This window comes from Rhea pennata, chromosome 13, assembly GCF_028389875.1.
Source record: "Rhea pennata isolate bPtePen1 chromosome 13, bPtePen1.pri, whole genome shotgun sequence".
NCBI classification, from domain to species: domain Eukaryota; kingdom Metazoa; phylum Chordata; class Aves; order Rheiformes; family Rheidae; genus Rhea; species Rhea pennata.
Genome location: NC_084675.1, coordinates 8,632,036 through 8,652,803, shown reverse-complemented (window position 1 = coordinate 8,652,803; position 20,768 = coordinate 8,632,036). Strand labels below are relative to the sequence as shown.

General features: G+C 37.9%; 1 protein-coding gene across 4 annotated transcripts; it reads left to right on the top strand.

Annotated features, from left to right (window-relative positions):
- Nucleotides 1-26: 26 nt before the first annotated feature.
- Nucleotides 27-18,739, top strand: HEATR3 (HEAT repeat containing 3). 4 transcript variants are annotated; one of them, XM_062586205.1, is made up of 15 exons: nucleotides 27-42; nucleotides 1,766-1,938; nucleotides 2,740-2,827; nucleotides 3,931-4,043; nucleotides 5,913-6,022; nucleotides 6,793-6,933; nucleotides 7,736-8,019; nucleotides 8,656-8,746; nucleotides 11,816-11,973; nucleotides 13,026-13,108; nucleotides 13,359-13,495; nucleotides 15,871-15,959; nucleotides 16,833-16,976; nucleotides 17,083-17,259; nucleotides 18,201-18,739. In XM_062586205.1, exons 2-15 carry the CDS (start codon nucleotides 1,886-1,888, stop codon nucleotides 18,318-18,320), a joined length of 1,788 nt encoding a protein of 595 aa, XP_062442189.1. In that variant the 5' UTR covers nucleotides 27-42; nucleotides 1,766-1,885; the 3' UTR covers nucleotides 18,321-18,739. The 4 variants fall into 4 exon arrangements, with proteins under 4 accessions (XP_062442189.1, XP_062442186.1, XP_062442188.1 ...); XM_062586202.1 differs by lacking the exon at nucleotides 27-42 and adding an exon at nucleotides 542-564; XM_062586203.1 differs by lacking the exon at nucleotides 27-42 and adding an exon at nucleotides 999-1,038.
- The last annotated feature ends 2,029 nt before the right edge of the window (nucleotides 18,740-20,768 follow it).

Here is a 20,768-nt window from a genome sequence, read left to right as displayed (position 1 = left end):
CCAGAGCTGGAGCGAGCCCGGGCCGCGGCCCTTCGGAAGGCGGTAAGCGGCGGCTGCGGCGTTGCGCGGCGGCGGGCTGGCCCCGCGGCCGGGTCGGCCCTAACCCGGGCTGGCGCTGTCGCAGAGCCCCCCGCAGCCCCGCTTGCGCGGGCCCGCCCGCCGGGCTTGCGCGGGCCCGGCGGCGCGCAGCGCGCTCCCGTCAGCCTGCAGCGACCGGGGGAGACGCCGAGGCTGAGACCGCGCGGAGCGGGGCCGGGCCGGGGCGGCGGCGGCGGCGGCGGCGGGGCCGGGCCGGGGCGGCGGGGCCGGGCCGGGCCGGGCCGGGGCGGCGGCGGCAGCGGGGGCGGCGCGGCCGGGGGGGCGGCGCGGCGCTTGCGCGGGCGGCCACGTGTGTGCGCCGGCGCGGCGCGGCGCGGCGCGGCCATGGGGAAGAGCCGCGCGCGGCGGTTCCGCCGGGCGCCCTTGTGTCCCGGCCCCGGCGGCGCGGCCCCCGCGGGCGGCGGGCGGCGGCGCGGCGCCGAGGGCGGCCCCGGGGACGAGCCGGCTGCGGAGCTGCTGGAGAAGGTGAGTGCGCGGGGCGGCCGCGCCGCCGCGGCCTGCGGCCCGGGCTGCCCGCGGCGGCAGCGCGGCGCTGCGCTGGCGCCGTCGTCCCGCGTGCCGTGCCGTGCCGTGCCGTGCCGTGCCGTGCCGTGCCGTGCCGTGCCGTGCCGTGCCGGCGCGGGGAGCGGTGCCCGTGCCGCCGGCCTGCCGCGGGTGCGCGGCGGCGGGGAGCCGCCCGGCCCGGCCCGGCCCGGCCCGGCGAGGGAAGGCACCGAGCTGGCAAAGGCTGGGCTCGGGCGCTTGCTCGCCGGGCTCCCCTGCCTTGGCAGTAAACGTCGCGGAGGAAAATGATACTTTAAGCCTTCGCGTGCACGTGTTCGTTTGGTGTCAGAAGTGAAAATCTCTGTTTTCCTTTCATTAAGCCCCCGTTGTTCACTTAACAGATTGAACAAGTCACTGCGTCGTTGTTCTCGCAGACTAACGTTTTAAAGTCAAAAAGTAAGTGTAGAAATGCATGTAAACAGGAGTAGGGGTGTATTGAGGCTTCTGTCTATTTTCAGTGGGGCAGGAGCTGAGTTACCACCATTCCCACTCTGTTCTGCAGATACTTATCTTCTCTGTTACCTTTCCTCAATAAAGGAAATTCTATAACCCTCAGTGCTGCTGTTATTTTTATTTTATTTTTATTTATTTTTTATTAGCAGTTCTAACATGACACCTAGATTTCTATGTTATAGTGTGAGCCAGTGTTGTGGACGTAGAGACCGTTTGCTCCTTGTCTTCTTTCTGCAGGTGTTTTTATAGTGAAGACTATTATGCCTTTGCCTTTTTTTTAATTCTTCCGTCTTGCTTTGTCTGTACTGTTCCTTGTGTCCGTTATGCTTGTTTGATAGTACTTTTCCCCACATACGTGTATGCTTTCTTCTTTCTGGCATGGTCATCAAAAATAGAAATGAGGTCTTGCTAGTGTCAAACCTGTATCTAAACAATGTATCTCCTGTTTAACAGCCAGAATAAGATTCCTGCAGTCATGTAGCTGACACACACAACCCAGGTGAAGAACTAAAATATTTATGGAAGTTAAAAGCTCTTGATTCTATTCAAGAGTGATATAACAGGAGCTATAATGCTGTGGTCAGCAAATCAAAAAGCAGTTTTTTTTTCATTTAATAAAACCTTCCAGCTTCATTTTCCCCCCTTTCCTGCCTTATTTGTGTCTCTGCAGCTACAGCATCCCAGTGCTGAAGTGCGAGAGTATGCCTGTGCCAGTATTTCCAAACTGTTGCAGCAGAAGCATGTAATCCCAGCCTTTTTGCAGAGAGATGTTGTCCGGTGTTTGGGGCCTATGCTGCTGGATCACAGTTTAGCTGTTCGTGAGACAGCTGCAGGGGCTCTCCGGTAAGCAGTTGTTAGTATTCAGAGTTGGAACGAGGTACTCTGGGCCTGGTAAATAAGAGAGTGGATTTCTGCTGTTCAGAGTTCAGGAGCTGGAACATCCGTCTCTTGCTTTGTCTCTGTTATGATTGATTAAGTATGCATGAATCACCGTATTGAGATCCACAAAAGAGCGGCCTTCTTGCTTCAGCAGGGTGCCGTGAGGCTTTCGTAGGAGCAGGATTTAAGTTGCTACCATTTTACCTGCTTGCAGTGGAATGAATTGTTTTCTGTCCTTAGGTTAGGAAAAACCTGTTGTATGAAGCAATACAGAACATTTGAATGGTATTGGTGTAGTATTTTTTGTCCTGATAACGTTGCAGTAGCAGTGGATTAGTTAGAAAATGCAAGTTTTCTTTTTTGAGAAAACTTGTAAATATCTGACAGTGTAGTTCTGAGTTTCCATTCTGCATTCGGACCAACAACTTGCGTTACATGTACAAAAGTATAATGTTAGCATTTGCTTCAAAGTAGAAGCAGAAATAGAGCTAGCTTGTGATGTGTCTTACACTTGATGAGTAATTAGCTGATAGAAGTCATTTTAGTTCCAGTAAGTAGGTAAATGAAATCTGTTTTGTTTTTTAACACCAAACCTATTTTTTTTAGAAGGGTTGAAGACTAAAGTTACTGATTAAGTGGATACATTGTTTTAAAATGGATCATAACCTTTAAAGAAAAAATATTAAATGCATGACGTTTTTTATTTTATTTGAAAACATTCATAGAAGGTATTATATCTGACCTAAAGTGTTTGATCTTTTCCAGAAATCTCAGTGCTTGTGGAGGATTTGAAGTCTGTGATGACATGGTGACAAAAGACATCATGACACCTCTTGTCGCACTTCTGAAAGAGGTGTGTTTGTTTTATTCTGATTTTAAAATTAGTCTTGTCATTGAATTATCTTCTTCTCAAAAAACAGTTCTTTTTTTCTTTTCTTTTTTTTAAGCTATTTTCAAGTTAAGATATTTTAAACCCATATTTAATAGCGTTTCCTTACCTTTAGGAATGTGAATGCCGTATGTTTTGAATATCAGCAGGTGGATTCATAGAATACATCTTAATCTTTAGAATTATTTCTGTACTATTTTTTTAAGAAGTTGCGCATTGAGTTGTAGCGGTGTAAGTTTATTTAGAAAATCCTAGTGATATAATGAAGATAAGAAACAAGCAAATACTTGTTTCTGTCTCCTGGCTCGCTAATTTGGGTCAGTGATGATGTTTGCTGCCTAGGATTATTTTGCATATATGATCTGAAGACTTTGTCTTAAATATTAGTCAAGACAAGCCTATTCTGTCAGTCAATACTCAGCTCCAGCATTTATATTGCAACATTCTTCTGGTGAGATTTTTTTAGTAAACAGCATCTAAATCAGTGCTGTCATTTACAGTTGGGTAGTTACTGCTATTGTAATAATCTGTACTAAATTTTTTGTTTGGTCCAGGTGTTGCAGTGCAGTTTAGGAATTGCACTGAGTTCTGTCTCCTTGCCCTTCATGTGAGCAGCTTTGAGCAATACATACCATTATTATCTGTACGTTTCTTCCCCATTATGAAATACAGATAGTAGCATTGTTGTAAAGTGTAACAAGATACATTGCTGAATTAGTCTGTGATTAGAACTATTGAAAATTGCATAAAAACTGTACTAACAAGAGGCAGCATTTCAGGTTCTACATTGCTAAGTATTTGTTCAGCAAAAAAACCCAAAAATGCTTTGGAGGACTATTGAATGCCAAGCAAGTACTGTAAGAGTCCCTTTCTATCGGGGAAAGAAATCAATGATTCAGTTCCCTTGTGGTCCATTTTTCATAGAGAATAGGAAAATAGTCAGGTTTGCTGCTATTAAACACTTGATAAAAGATCTTTAAGTTTCCTCTGCTTTGAAAGTTTTAGGTTTTTGGTTTTTTCTCTCCACTTGTTTGTTTCCCAACTTCAGTTTTCTTATTTGGTTGTAGTGTAGCGCTGGACTAGATGCTAATCAGCTCTCTCCGAAGAAATGCAAAGAAACGAACAAAAATTATGTGGAAGACATAGCCAATGAGGCTATTAACTTGCTGTGGAATGTGTGGTAAGTTCTGTGTTAACATTGGCCTCTTAGAAGAGCTAAATCAGATTGCTCTTGAAAAAAATTCACATGATAATTGAGGCAGAAGGGAAATAGCTCTTCTTACAGGGGAAGATTATTCAGTTGCCAATTTTAACTTCTGATCATGTTGCTCCTACATGTGCTTTGCATAATAAATGTTGAGTCCTCATCTGATCTGAAGTATGTTTGTTATCTTCGGTTGTAGATTACTTTTGAAAGTAAAGGATTTTAAAATTGTACAGTTGGTCATCTGTTTAAGAAGTGTGGCAATTTTGTTTCCATCAGTTGTTCATCTTAAATTCTGATATTGTTCCTGAAAGTGTTCTATCAAACTCTCTTTGAAGACACTTGTACAGTTTGGATTCTGTGGTCTTGCATGTAGTTCCTATAGATTCTTATTGTAAGATGGGGGAGAGAAAAACTTAAACTTCTGATCAGTGGACTCCATTGCTCTGGGAATATGAGGAGCTCTTCACTTCTTCCTCCCTATGCAGATCTTCCCAAAGTTTAAATTAACTGTTTGGACTAACTACACCTTAGTAACACAGGCGCTGATGCAAATCTAGTTAATTATGTGACAAAGAACGTAAATAGTTCCATGAATAATTTACATTGGAAATACAGGGCAAACAAAGAGAAATGGCAACACTTAATAAAAACATAGCTATTAACATTGAAGTAATGCAAACTTGTACTAAAAGTTTTCCTTAAACAACTTTTTGCTGTTGATTTGATTCAGTATTTTAACAGCTCCATATTGTTACACACTTGGTCCATATAGAGTTTGTTTTGTACTATACAGTACTTCAGAGGAACTACCTATATGTCTGCCTCTGTGGAATGGCTGCTGACTTGAGGCCTTCTTTCTAAATCTGTTCTGTTCACGACTGAAATCCAGAACAGTACAGAAATTGCTTGCTCGACATCTTACGTGGAATATACGACCCCTTCTTGTAACTCTCACTCAACTATCCATTTTAGTATTTATTTCTTTCTTGTTTTTGCGGGCATAAGTGCTTTGGAACAGGACCATGGTCCCTATGTGTGTTATAAATCTATTTTGAACTCTGTTGCAATGATAGCGAACCATTGGCATCATTGCTAAGTTTGGCACTGGTAGAATTTGGGCTGGCGTTGATGCTAAGCCATAATATTAAAAAAAAAAAAAAAAAAAAAAAAAAAAAAAAAAAAAAAAAAGAAAAAAGTATTGAGGAGCCACATAGCTAGCTAGGTCCCATAGTTTGAGTATGTCTTGTATTAATGTTCTTATGTTGCGTTAATGTTGTATTAATGTTCTGTTCTAGTATAAAAATGGAATAGCTGTAAAAATTTGAAGAAATACAAATGCAACTCGTTAGCTATTAATTGGCATTTTTGTATTATTTCAATGTGCATTTCTGAATGGCAACTAGCAATCAATTTTCTGTAGCAAATGAGTACTTAGATGTGAGATGCAACATCCTATTCTTTCTTATTAGTGGGTTTGTGGATGAAGACTTCAGCTCATGCAGAAAGCCCCATCTGGCTTACAGAAGCCTTTTCCACTCATGCTGGTCTGTCTGTTTGCATGAGGCTGTGTTTAGGCTAATAAACTCCAGAACAAAGTGTGAAAAAGTAGCTGACAGAAGCCAGCTTTGCTCAGAAGTATCCAGGGTATTCCAATCGCTCCCCACTTTATGAAGAGTTCACAGTAACCTCAATAATGAAGGATGGCTCTGAGACTAATGTGTAATTCTTAGATGAGTTTTTAAAATACAAATGCTAGAAATGCTGAGTACATGTTACTTAAAATTTTATTACAGTACATTTTTTCCCAGGAAAAGTGTTTCATTATTCTTTTTTATGTGATAGTGAATGCAACAATACAGCAGTATCCATATTCAATAAAGAAGGATGTCTGGAGGCTGTATTACATTATATGAAGAAATTTTCCACAAATGTGGATCTGGCTATTTCAGTAGGTAAGTGATAAAAAGAGAAGATAAGGACCTAAAGATTTCTTTTTCTTCATTTACATGAATGTAACACTGATGTCACATCCATTGAATAATTCACCTGTTTTAGTGTTACTTGAAGTTCATGCTGAATATAAAATTTTAAATTTCTTTTCTGAATAGTAGATCATTCAGAACTTGACATCTGTTGTGCTTGTTTTCAGTCCAAAGGGAGAATATTTAGTGGTTACATGAAAGGAAAGATTTTGTGGAAAGAAAGTGTATTGAGGAAGGCTGTTCTTCTGTTTTGGTTTCTGTTTTTTGTAATGAAGAGTTCCTCTTGTAGAGCAAAAGACTTAATTAATTTGGGGGGAAAAAAGAAGAAGAAACAGCTCCTTTCACTTTGAACATATTTTTATTAGTAGTAGCATTAGTATAGTCTTTTAATTGTATTACTGTTGTACATACTTGCCACATTTTTTGCTGTTTTTCCCAGTCAGTATCCAATAGAGAAATTGATGTTTGAGAAGCTGAAATTAGTATGGCTAGTCCCACCTCTGATATGGTACTGTCCTCACTTGTTTTACATACCGTTCTGCCAGAGAATGTCTTTTAATGTAAAACACAATTCGTGAAGGCCAGCATCAGGTCATTAAAATATGGTATTGTATCAAGCTGTTTTTTCCTGTGTTTGTGTTTCTTTACTCCAGCTTTCAGGAAGATAATGCTTTCTCATTAGGAGAGTCAAAGCTGCTATTGAGTTTGTTAGTTAATTTTTTTTTCCCCTTTTGCTACAGCGAACTGCTTACAGGCAGTGACAGAGGATAATCCTGAACTTCTTTCTTCATTCAATTCCTCTGCACAGCAAGTACTGGAAACTGTTATGTTGTGTCCAGAGAGCACAATGAAGCATATCCTTTTGAGAACACTGATAGCAGGTACAACATTTTAGGGGATACATTTGTTTTGTGATGGATAGCAGGGAAAGCAAGGGAGGGGGCAAAAGGCTTAACATTTTACTCCTCTATCATATTGACATCTAATCATGAGGCTGTCGTAACACTAGCTATAAGCAAAGCCTGGGCAGATTGTTCATAAGGTTATTTTTGCTTTTTAAGATTGTTTTCCTCTGTTTCAGAGTGAAAGATACCCAATCTGAAACTAGTTTTAAAACTGTCTCAAATATTTGATTCTGAATTCAACACCTGTTTTGCATTATATGTATTTTTTTAAATGTTCATTTGGTTTTCACAAATAAAATGAGCCAGTAGTAAATAGTATAGGAATTGTCTTGATCTTACTGAGCTTAGACTTATTATCTCAGGTTCTCTATCTAGCATTCCTCTTTCTACCTCAGGTATCAGCCAGATTGATTTTTGGTTCTGCGGTATAAGAATCAGTTTGATTTTGAGGATCCTTAAAAAGTGGTTGTCCCATGGGTTTGTTATCTAAGGGTAAACAAATCATTAAGATTGCCCCATATAAATATTCTGTGTATGCTTACATGCTGAAATTTTCTTGAGCTTAAGGTTTGGGCACAACAGACACATTAGTATATGAAATGCTGAACAGAAAAAAAAATGCAAGCCTACAGAGAAAAGACTTCATAATTTGTACTGAAATATAAGCACTGCATATTTTAACTAGTGGAGGCTGTATCCTTACAAAAAAAAATCGCTATTACAGAGCTGTGAATTGAGTATTTTAATAATTTTCATGTTTCAACTGTCTCATGTTTAGGCACTATCTGGAATATCAAGGACACTATTCCACAAGGCAGCCTGGCAAGCATGGTTAATGCAATCCTGAAGATTTTCTCAGAATCATTAGAAGTAGATGCTGGTGAAACAATTATTCGTATGAGTGAAGCTGAAAAAAACAGGTTAAAACTTGCTGCAGAGGCAGAAACAGAGGAAAACATGAGTGATGTAATGGACAACTGTGTTTTGAGTGAAGATGATGAAATGGAAGAAATACCAAAAAGAAAAGTCAGAAGAGAAAACGACATTTCAGACCTACTTCCAGTAAGTATAGCTGACTGGCTCTCAGAGAGCTTGGTGCATCTGACTTGTACTTACCTGAGTGTTAGCCAGAGTAATGATGTTACTGATCTTATTCTCACAAATGACTTGACTGTTTTAGCTAAAACTTCAAAGCTGAACATGAAGAACTTCATCACAAATGGTTGAAGTGTCAAGTTGCACAACACAAATGTAGTAGAACGTATAGGCCTAACACCTTTACGTATAGCTAGCACAAGAAGTTCCTGATCGCTGCCTAAGGCAAATGAGACGTTTAATGTTAGTAAGTCATGAGTAGAGATTGCAGAGAGCTTAACAGATGCATTCACTATTGCAAGCATGGAAAAAAGAAGTATTTCTGCTAGGGGTTTACAGTTTGGTAATTCTTTTACATTATGGCATTAGTGCGGGTAGGTTTTTTAATGTATCATTTGTTCACTGGTTCAGCCAAAGCTTCAAGTAGAAATAAAGATGACAGGTAAATGCCTCTTGTGAAAAAATAAATTGGTTAGGGGTGGGATAGTATTTCGTAGTGGTTGGTTGTATTTTTCACTGACAGCCTAGCTACTTTAAAGTGCCCTGACATGTTGTTTTCCAAAATTAAATTTGATTCTTCATTTTTTTTCCTTTCTGTTTTAGGCAGATAAGTGGGAGCTGAAAGAAGTGACAGCCTTACTGATGGCTCAGCAGACTGCTCTGGAAATCATTGTTAACATGTGCTGCAGTGAAGGTCTGTAGGAATCTCTTTTATTACTAGTGTTGTGTGGGTGTTTTGCTCCTGGAACAGGTCATGTTTAGCTGGCTGTTTGGTGATCTTGACCTTTTGAGGGTCCGTAGATTTGTGGTCCCTAATGCCCTTGTCTGATTGAGAATCACAGTAGTAATGCAATATTGCTATTTGCTATATTACTAATATTAATAATTTAAGTATACATTTTTTCCTTGTTTAAGTAATTTATATTACTTACATATATATATTTTTGATACTACAAACCCTGTATGATTTTTTTGTTAAGTTTTCATTTAATGTGCCTGTGTTTAACAAATGGAAAAAAAACCATGCAGAATAGAAATTTCAGAAAATGTAACTATTTTTTTGTTAGGGAGTTAGAGCACAGTCTAATATTTGATTCAGTATGATTATGAATGCTGTTGCAGGACTGGGGCATCAGTTTTTTGAAGCAGAGTTTGCTTTTCTTGTTTGGGATTTAATTTTGATACTAGAAGCGTTGCAAAAGGAGAAGGAGAGACAGCTTTACATGCAGCTCTTGACAGCAATGGCTGTTTGGGCTGTTCAGTGTTCCATCTTTATGAGCTTTTCTGGAGGAAAAAGAAAAGCTATTGCTCTGGGAGGAGGTTAGAAAAAAGATATTATGTATCTTCTATGAACTCTAATATTGATTTTGATAGCTTTTCTCCAAATCATCAAGAAAATAAATAAATGATTCTCAAACTCTGCTTAAAAAAAAACAGAACTGGAAATTGTAATCACTAATACAGTTCCTGAGCCTGATGCAAAAGTAACTATGTAGCAGATAACTTTGTAAGTAGATCTTGCAGGCTCTAATAAAAAACTCAGTAATACCCAGATATTCCCAATGGTGATTTTTTTTCTTTTGCAGCACAAGGAAATTCTGCACCTAGTATATGAAGCTCCTTTCATAACTGCATTTCTCATCTAATGAGCTGTAATTCATAAGCTCTCCCCTTTAATTGGAAAATCTCTTGTGGATAAGCTGCATATTCTGCCATTCATTCAATGTAATGTAAGGTTGATTGTGTTGTATTTCACTACAGTACTTTACCCATTCATGGGCAGACAGAAATCTAGTCTGTAGAAGTTAAGAGGAATCCAGAGGCAACTGTTCATTTAATTTTCGAGTAGTATGAGGACTAAAATAGCTTTAGTCATTATGCAGGGTTCATAGAAACACTCAGCTTGCCATAGAACTGAGGGAAAAAACTTGACTCACAAGAGAGATGTTTTACCGAATCTTGGCTGGCATTTGGGAGGAGAAGTAGGAAACTTGCCGCATTACTGGTGACAGAGGAAGGAAGTTGGGACACTTCAGCACTGCTGTCCAACTTGTAGGCCATAGGTGACCAGCCCTAGTTAGGATGAGTTTGCCATTGGAAAAGCTCCCATATCTCCATCTGACATGGAGTAAATCTAATCTTAGGTATGGGTAATGTTCTAGAGTCCAGTTTTTGCTCTGCTGTGTCTTCTTACTCAGCGTGAACTGTGATTTAGCTACTGTGTTCTTTGTTGCTGCTGAATTAGATGTTCAACTAATACCATTTTCATTTAATTTTCGAAGTTTTTTTTTTCTTTGTAAAGATACAGATGGAATTTTTTTAGAAGAGGCAAGAGTCTTGACTGAAGTGAGGGGAGGGTCTGCTTTTTTCATGCTTACTGCCACAACGGAGCAGGGCCTTGGGTGGCACTGCATAAAACAGAACTGTTTTCTCTCGCAAAGGCTATTAATACCAGTGTGTTCCAGTTGTAGAATTAAACGGGTATTACCATAAGCAAAAGAGGTTGCCCATGTGATCAGGCAACCACAGCTTAATGAGTTAATGTGCGTCAGATAAACGGCCTTTAAATATATTCTTCACCTTTAAATACGTTTTTAAGCTCTACTGCACAGTGCTAGTGAGATTCATTCATTCAAATATAATAACAGAGGTATAAATGAATGTATTTTACCTTGCTTTTACCACAGAGACAGTGTGTGGCTATTGTAGTACAGTTACTACAGTAACTGGATCACATATGAATGTATGCTGGCAGACAAAATTACATGGGGGTGGATGTAAGTTTTTTTCGTCACGGTAGTTAAATATCCTGACCTATTTACGTAGGCAGAACTTTCATCTGTCAAAGAGGATCGTTCCAACATGTAGACTTAGAACTTGTGTACACACCAATTTTGTACCAGTTAAAATGTAACCAAGTTTAAAACAACTTCAGATAAATCGGTTTAAACCCTGTGGATGCAAATATTTCAGCTTAAATATAAATGACCAACTTAGCTTGTGCTTGTCAGGCCAAGTCAGCCTTAAGCCATGGGCAGATAATTACTTTGCAGTAGCTGTGCCAGCCTCCCTCCAAATTTTAGAGTATTGGGTTTACAAATCTGCTAGCAGAGTAAATCATGTAAGTATTCCTTAAGCTGGTTTAATTTGCATAAAGTATGTTACCTGAAATGGCAAATGAAGATGATTTGGACGGCTCTGGCTAGCTTTGACTCTCATGCTTTCCTTTTCACTGGCCTTGCTGCATGGACAGTAACATCTTCATCTGCTCCAGTTAGTGCCGGAAGATGACATCTGTCTGTGGTCTCAGTATCGTGAGAGAAAGCAATTACCTTAAACTAATTACAGTAATTTGGAAAAACAAGTTAAGTTAAACTAGTATATTTGAATACCTGAATCAACCTGTGAAAAGTAAACTAGTACAATTCAGGTTTAAATCTTAACAGAAACATTCCATGAAATGTTTCTGTTACACCTTTCGGAGATCTTTAAGCAAACCATAGGTAGTACCAGTGAGTGAAGTGTCTGTGTGTGGAGAATATCCCTCATAAGAATACTTGTTCCCTGAGTGAATGTAGAATAAAACAATTTAAACAAAAATGATACAATATTTATAACTGGCTTTATAGCACTTGGTTTTGTGTGGACTTCGTTGGAGCAGTAGACTGTAAAGACTTAAACCAAGAGTTGGTGCCTAATACTAGATGTGGGGTAACTATTGCTTTAGTGTGCTTATATTTAATAGTCTATATTTTGTTCTCAGATCCCTCTGATGATGAATGGGAGGAACTGTCCAGCAGTGATGAAAGTGATTTGTTTATGGAGAATTCATACAATGAGGGCAGTGGGCTGCTAATGTCACCCCTGTGCCTCTCTGATGAGGTTAACTCAGCGTTTCTGAACTACCTCATTCCAAAGAAGGTATTGTCTTGTATCTTCTGTCGGAACTAAAATACAATCTTTGCTTTGTGCCTGATTTGTATCCCAGGCTAGGCAAACAAATTATCTCAATCCAACTGGAAAGATCTTTTAAAAATCTAAAAATCACTTCAGCTTTCTTTTTCTTTTTTTTTGGGGTGGGGGGGCTTTGAGATACAATGCAATTGCGTGACTTGAACTTGATTTGAACTAAATAATTTATTCATATAGGTTGGAATGGAAGGTTCTTATATTTCAGGAAACTGATGCTTTTTTTTTCAGCTATAAATGTTATTTCTTGATTTGAACATGGAAAGGGTTAAATGCAGCATGAAAGGGAACATTCAGTAGAATAGCTGCCAAATTTCTGTGCTAGCTAAGTGAGGTAGAGGTAATATATGTGAGCGACACTAATCAGTATTGGAAGGTGCTTGCTCCTCTTTTTCCCTATTCTGTTCATAATGTCTGAAGTACAACATTTGACACTGGCAAGAACTCAAGTTCTTCTTTCAGAATTGTTTTGTTCATTTTAATTTGGGATCATAAAGGTAAAATTCCTCTTTTGAACTAGTTATTACACTGTTTCAGCAGTGTGATAGAATTCTGAACAAAAATGTCAAGATAAGAGATGAATAACAGATGGTTCATTCAGGGGGTTTTGTATTTACTAACAAGTGGTGTTTTCTTGCAAGGTCTTTGGGCTGTACAGCTATCTGAGTGTTCTGTAGCAGAATATTTAAGATCTAAAAAAAAAAAAAGAATAGGAGTGACTTGGAAAATTACCTTATGTTCTATACAGTTGGAGACTTAAAATATACTGTGCTAAACCGAGTCTATAATTGCATCATGTATGAGTAATTGAAGAAGTTTCTGACATTTTCAGCAGGTGAGACTTATGCTACCTGGAGAGCTTTGAAGAAAACATATATGAAATATGTAGTTTGAGGTATCTGTTTGACATTAAACTAAAATTTCTAACTTTTCCCCTGTGTACTTCAAAACCAATCCAAAACCCCAAAACTTTGTTGCTAAACCTTCTTTTTTTCCCCCCCTAGATTCTTGAAAAAACTGCTTTTCCGAACAGTGTTGCTCTAGACATCTGTATGCACAATCCATCTTGGAAACCATTAATTAAAAAGTAGGAATTTTGTTGTCTCTTACTATTTTTCATGTGTATTCAGTTGTTACAGAACTCTTAGAAGGACTGTCCATCTTTGAGTTACTTTAATACTTGGATAATACAGATCTGTGAATTTCAATAAAGAGGTACAAATATTTGTGTAAGTTGCACACTTGTTTGGTCTTACTTAATTAAAGATTCTTGTTTGTAGGTTGGCATTCGTCTATGAAGAGATCTGCTAAGTGTATTTTTTGTTGGTTTGTTTCAGACTGAACACAGTGCAGTGTAGAGCTTTGACATGCCTTCACAGCATTTTATTAGTATCAGATGTGGATTGTCTCGGTGGAGCTTCAGCACTTCAGTCACTTGCACAGCATCTCTCACAGCTAGTCTTTTCTAAAACAGGTAAGCCATTTAGTAAAGAGGGCTTGCTGGCCTATATTACGTGGATATAAGATGACCTTGCATATTGTTAAGTGGTTTTAATGCCACTTTATTAAGTTTATACCATTGGCCTTCAAAACAAGGGTACTGAACGGTGGAAGCACGCTGACAAGACAGTATATCCTGATGTAATCTGTTTATCCAGATTGCATCCTGAGCAAGAATGCTCCTAATGCAAGGATATGCTTTACATCTGGGTGTGCAAACAGAAAGGTAATTGATGAACCCTGCCTTGCTGTGAGACCAGAACTGTTTTGCTTGATATCATATTTGTGATAATAGTTGTTTCCAATCAATGATTTTATCATGAAGAAGGCAACACATTTTCGTTTCATGCTGACTAACCTAAACAGCCACCTGAAATGAAGCGTATCCAGCAGTCTTTTAAACCACTTTTTTCTCAGTCTCTTAGGAAATTGTCAAAAATGATTGCTTTAAAAATCTCCAGAATGTGCATACTTACTATAGTGGAAAAGATAGCAGCCTTTGTGTCTTATGGCATGCATTATGCATATGGTTGTTTAACTTTATTGAAAATATACATATAATAAGAAAACATGCAAAATTCTTAAGACTAAGTATCAGAGCTGCTTATCAAACTTCCTGCTGTAATGTTGATCTGATTTGAATAGAGAAGGCAATAAATTGGATAATTTTATTTTTCCAAAAATGACATGTTTAGGAATATCAAACATATCCTTAGTGGATGCTATAAAGCATCCACTGTAATTGCTCTAGTATACATTACTTCACAGAAATATTGTGATGGTTTCCCCATAGATCTACTAGTATCAGTACTAATGAATGCCGTAGTACAGATAGGCAGCAGTTTGTTTTGCCAGCTACCTCCTATCATCTCATACATGAGATTAGCATACTGGTACTAAAAAAATGTATATACATATGTATTCCTACAGGCTAGAAAAGTCTGCTGATTCTCAAAACTGAAAAACAAATCTTTTTTTGTAAAACAGACCTGTTGAAATCTCTGTGTACACATATATATATATATATATGTATGTATGTATATATACATACACACACACATATGTATATGCATTACTCTTTCATTTCCAATCTCTGAGAAGCTTGAGAAGTGGGATTTTTTTCCACTTTTTCAAGTGCCTTCATTTGTAGCCACAAGTGTGGTGTGTATATTGTTCTTACTCACTGTAGTATAGTTCATCATGGCATTAATAGATGCTTGAAAATGCATCTGCCTGCAAAACATACTCTTTTCTCAAAAAGTCATATTAAAAGCATATGATCTCTCTATGGGAACATTATTACTAAGAAAGCATATTTCATGAGAGCATAGTGCTTAAAGAACTAAAATGCAGGAAATTAAAATAAATATGAAGACATATGTGAGGAAATCTATGCAAAATATTTGCTTATCTCATGCTTGAATAGGACTACAAGGGCCTACATGTTATACTTAGCGAGTCTGAAAGTTCTTAGGTGAAACTTGAGAAGTGGCCAGCTGAAGAGAGAGGATAATAATAAATTAGTTTAATGACTCATGTCCATTTTTGTTAACACTTTCTTTTTTTAATAGTTAAATGCTATCTGACAAAGTACCAGATATAGCAGATAAGATACCAACATGTGATTAGAAGGAATTCTGTGGTTTACAGACAGGTCAACAAGAGGCATAAAGACTTAGTTGATTGAATGAGAAAGAGGGAGATATACTTTAAATTGTCAAGAGTTTCTGCTTCTGAAATAGTCTAGAAAATAAAAACCCATTAGAAGAAAATAAAAAGTTTCAAGAAAGCTAATAAAAAATGATGGCTGGTATTGATGAATAGTAATTTGTTGCTAAATGAGAATAATGCAGTGTTTGAATTGTATGTTTCTGAAAGGTTATTGAAGCATAGGAAAATGTTCTTTACACGAACTGTAAACAGTCCGGTGTTCTAGAAGTCTAAAAAAGCCTGCTTGCAAGACATAGGGAATTAAGTACCCACTTAGCTACAGTAGTTTTCTTAGTTACAGTATTATGGCCAAGGTGTGATACTCAGTTTTTAAGCTTCTATTCTGACTGTGATCGTTTGTATTATATGTTAGGCAACATAAGTGTCTTAAGCAGGGATGTGTATGAAATCAAGGATCATAAATAACTGTGGTGTAAGCTCCAGGTAAAATAAGTACTGAATTAAAAAAAATTGCTATGGTTACAACCTACAGAGATCAGTGTCTGAAAATCTAGCTTTTCCTGTTCATTGGTAGTACCTGGGGGAGCAATTAAGGGATTAAGGAATTCCTATTTCTTTGCTGCTTATATCATTTATCTTCCTGTTTAACTTTTAGCTTTGGGTTCAATTCTTTGACAGAATTCCCTAAAGATACAGAATACCTGGAAGCTGTAACTAGTGCTTTGAGGGCTCTCTTACAAACAATGGCATCAAAGAACATCTCCCAGGTAAGAGTTTAAACTCATATGTTCTGGTAGATTCAAATTCATGTCAGATTGTGCTGGAAAGTTTTTTGAAACAAAACTGTTTAAATGAAGTGCTAAACTCCTGTAACTAAACATGAAAAGTACAGATTTAACAGCATTCAACCTCCATGTTTTTCATGGATCTACTAGGAACAGTTTTATATATATATATATATATATATATATATATATATATATATATAAAATTTGTATGTATATATATATGTGCGTGTATATAACTTTCAGCACATGTAAACAAGTGAAAGGTATTTCAGAAGCAAAATAGCAATACATACCATGTAGCATCTTTAGGATTTTTTTTTTACTAGATTAGTGTCTAAAATACTAATTCTTTATCTGCAGATGACATGCAGTTGAAGTTGGTTTTCTTTCTAGAATCTTTATTGGACATGTGAATTAGTGAGCTAAATATAAGAGTGCGGCATAATAGTTTGTTACATAAGATGTAATAATCGATAATCTGCTGGTCCTTTTGGCTTTAAACTGGGGGAAAATGAGTTTCTGCATTGTACTTTGTAGTGAGCTGAAAACAGCTATTGAACTAGGTAAATTTGTGAAAACACCTTTGAGCTTGGAACTGTTTTCCTTTGGCTTTGTGACAGCCTTGGTTATGTTCTGGAGGAAATAGTTTAAGAAGTTGAAAGGGAGAGTTTAGCTCTTTTTCTTATTCATTAGATTTTTCAGGATTCATGGTTTTTGTAGTACAGGTTTCTGTAATACTGCTTCTCTGTTACAAGTTTGCCTGGTTTTTTTGTAGAAGCAAATGATCCTAATGTCTTACTTGGAAGTTTCCATGGAGGTGTAAATATATATGTTTTCTTCCTTATTAAACAGTGTATGACCCCTGAGCAGCTAATCGCTTTATGTGAAGCTGGTATTCACAGCAGCAATTCCAATGTTAGAGTGAACGTAGTTAGCATCCTTGGAATTTCTGGCAGTGTCCTGGCAAAAGCAGAAGATACAGCTGAAACGCTCAAGGTGAAAAAGCAAACTTTTCATTTCAAGCCTGAAACTGCTTTGATGCTTTTTTTCAAATTTTTTTAAACACTGTTGAAAATCAAAAATTTTTTTTTTTTTATTTCAGATGATTGGAAAATTTCTTCTTGAGGTTGCTATGAAAGAATCTTCTCTTGTAGTAGCAGGGGAAGCCTTGGATGCACTTTTTGATGTGTTTGCAGATGGTAAAGAAGCAGAAAAGGCAGCAGTTCAGATTAAGTTGCTCCCAGCACTGAAAGAATTTCAACCAGTGTTCAAAATGAGGGTAGGCATCAAATGCAGCCAGCTCAGGGTCTCAGCACACAACATTGAGATAAGTTTTGAGATCTGGGCTGCTAAAAGAGATAATTAAGCAGGAATACGTGCCTCTGTAAAATGGTGGAAAAAAGGGAAAGCATTGAAATTCCTGCTATCATGCTTTAGAGCCAAGCAAATACACTTACTTTGCAGTTTGTGTAATTGTTTAAGGTTACAGTGTAACATCTGCATTACACCATCACTGTTAGTGATGTCCAGATCACAGTATTATTCTGAAATCGTTGTAAAGTGAATCCTTTAGATGCCTCTGGAGGAGGACCAAGTACGGCTAATTTGGATGGAAAGAGAAAAGGGCAAATCCCTTCTGAAGTTACATTGACATTTTTTGTTTTAAGCTTGCTTATAGTTATGACTGGGCACTTTTGTTCTGTTGCTGGTTAATTAAAATAGATCATGTATTCTATATTTTCAAGAGTTACATAACAAAACTTCTAAGCTATAATTTTAAATATGTCTTTGACTTGAAGAACAGCCTTTAGTACATTGTTTCTTTAGTCAGATGAAGTCTGTGGACTGACTTTCGTGGTCTTAAAGTCACTGTACAATGCAAATACATAACGGACAGTGCTACGGTTGTTGAATTCATTAGATATGCCAGGTCTTCTATTAAAGTGGATACAGAAAATAAGTGTATGTTTCAGATTTATGACTGAAGTAGGATGCCAGCAGTATTATGGCCAGATATAGGCAGCGATGTTGTATTACAGTAAAATGCCTTGTGGAAATTTTAATCTGTGTATATGCATATTAACATGTTATTTTGGAGTTCTCAAGAGGGATGAGTGTCATGGCTTGCTAGAGGACATATACCCAATTATTATAAACTTAGATGATCTAACAGAAAAAAAACTTCTGTATTAGTTAAGTACATATGTTTTGGTTTTACAGATGCGAAAAGAAGGCAAAGGAGAATATAGTGCAGATCAGCTCTGTGTTCTTGACAATGTGAAGATGAATTTGAGAAGATTCATTGCGTATCAGGAGACACTAGTGAAAAACCCAACTTGAAACATCAAGGAACTTTAAAATAAGGTTTTCTTTATTGAATAATATTTTCCAAAAATACAACCATTTTGGCTTCTAAAATTTGTTGAGCAGAGCAGTTTTGCTTTCATGTTAATATTGATTATTTTTTTTTTGTTTACATTTAGTATTTTTATACTTCTGGGTTGATGCAATATGAAAGTAACATCAGCATAAAAAAAACAGCATTACTTTGAGATTAAATGTTAGGAGTGATAAGAATGTGCTCGTGCAGTTCTGAGATCTGTAAATAGCACTACTGACAATGTTTAGAAATCCTCATGTATCCTGGCGGAAAATTACCGTTGCATGAAAAAAGTAATTTAAGGAATGTCCTCAGTTATGTGCCAGATCAAGAAAAAGAAAACAGTAAAAAAAAAAAAAAAAAAAAAAAAAAAAAAAAAGCACCTCCGAGATATTTTCAGGGAATTTATCAGTGGCAGAAGCTCATATTTGGTATTTGTTCTTACCTATTTCTAGAATTGCACAGGCACTTATGGCAAGTTTCCCAAGAGAAGTGTATGACAAGTGTGTAGATTACTGTCAGCACTTGGATCTATTGCTCCCTGAGGTTTATCAAAGAGAAAATTGTCCAAGATTCATTTATGTTAAATTCAGTAGGGTAGGCTTTTACTGTGGAAATCAGTTTAAGAGGATCCTACTGTTAAACACAGTTCAATTCTTATTATATTTTGATTGGTATTTCAGAGAATCAAGTCTGCTAACTTACCTTCTTCCTTGTAATTCTACATTAGGATAAGTGTGAATTCAGGGAAGTAGTAAACCGAGTAAAGTAAGTTATTTTTTTATACTGAGTGATTATCTAAAATACTTTTATAATTGCTTAAAGTATCTTTTCAAATATTTGTGATAGACACTTTTAAAATATAAAAGTAGCTTTTTCAAAGAAATGTCACTGATTCATGAAGATTATATGTGGACTTTATTGTATCAAAAGTTTCACTTGTTTCTATAAACAAAATATTGCATCAAGTACACTGTTTTTAGAAAAAAATATAAGATGGAAGAAACTGAAGCACAACAAAATGTTGTAGTTGAACTTCAATGTTGATGGAAAAAAATGAACTTGCTTACAATTATTTCCTCTGTGTTTTTTCCCTTTAAAATCCATACTGTGGGGTATACAACCAGAACTGTTTTCTTGTGACTTCTGAAATGGGACATCCTTCCCCACCCTCCCCGTTAACCTGCTGCAGTAGCATAGGCATTGGTTTTGGGCAAAACTTTTGCTCACAATGTTAGATATGAAACTAAAAAAATCAAGTTTGTTGATTTTGATTCAAAAAAATCAAAAATCAAATTTGCTTGATTTCAGATCAAGAGATTTCAGTCTCTTTTGGACTAAAAGCAGGCTTAAGGACTGACTGGATAAAGCCATTGCCATTATTGGCAAGTTAAGACAGTTGAATCTGGGCATTGAAAGCACAAGAGAAGTCCTGAGAAAATGTAGCAATTGAAAGATTATCCTGGGGATTCATTGGGGGCAGCCAGAGAAGAGGGTCAGCTGAGGAAAGAATAGCTAGGTGGATTATGGCATAAGACTGCATAGTGTGTGGATTTTAATCCCAATGTTAGTAATATTTGTCATATTCTGAGGGTAGTATAATATTTAGCCTGATTAAAAGGAGCTAAAAAGAGCAGGGCTTCCTTCTGAGTCAGATCTAGTCCTGCAGGCCTTGTCCTGACCAAGTTTGAGCATGTCGAAGGATGGAAATTCCACAACCTCTCTGGACAACCTTTTCCAGTGCTTGACTACCCTCACTGTGAACATCTTTTTTCCTTAAACCTAGCTGGAATTCCCCTTGCTGTCAAACGTGCCTCTCCTACTTTGACTGCACAGCATGAAGGAGAGTCTGGCCATACCTCCTTTTATAAACCCCCTCAGGTAGTTGAAAACAGCAATTATAATCACTTTTCCTTGTGACTGAACAAACCTAGCTCTCTCAGACATTCTTTATACCTCATGAGCTCCAGCCCTCTGACAGTCTTGGTGTCAATGTCTGTCCTGTATTGGAGGCTCCAAAACTGGGTGCAGTGCTCTACATAGGGTCTCATGAGCCCTGAACAGAGGGGAATAATTACTTCTGTTGACCTGCTGGCCATTGCGCTGCAAACGCAGGCCGATATCTGTTAGCATTCGTTGCTGCAAGGATGCAGTGCTGACTTCTGTTCCCTGTGTCCACTAGGAGCCTTAGATCCTTCTCTGCAAAGCTGCTCTTTGGTCATGCAGTCAGCAGCCTGGCCTGTTTTGTGGGATTATTCTGTGTAAAACATAGGCATTTTACGTCAGGTACAGCAGTCAGAATCTGATCCTTTGGGAACTGTCACAACATAATCATTGTTTTTTTGGTTGCCATTTAGGTCACTAATGGGAAGAAATTTTTCATCTTCAAATACAAATCTTAAAGTTGC

What these genes read in the sequence shown, in the direction of transcription:
- HEATR3 (XM_062586205.1), top strand. Translation starts at nt 1,886, where the DNA reads ATGCTGCTGGATCACAGTTTAGCTGTTCGTGAGACAGCTGCAGGGGCT. An exon ending in ACATTTCAGACCTACTTCCA is followed by an intron (nt 8,020 to 8,655) that starts GTAAGTATAGCT and finishes TTTCTGTTTTAG; the next exon opens with GCAGATAAGTGGGAGCTGAA. An exon ending in TGGAAACCATTAATTAAAAA is followed by an intron (nt 13,109 to 13,358) that starts GTAGGAATTTTG and finishes GGTTTGTTTCAG; the next exon opens with ACTGAACACAGTGCAGTGTA.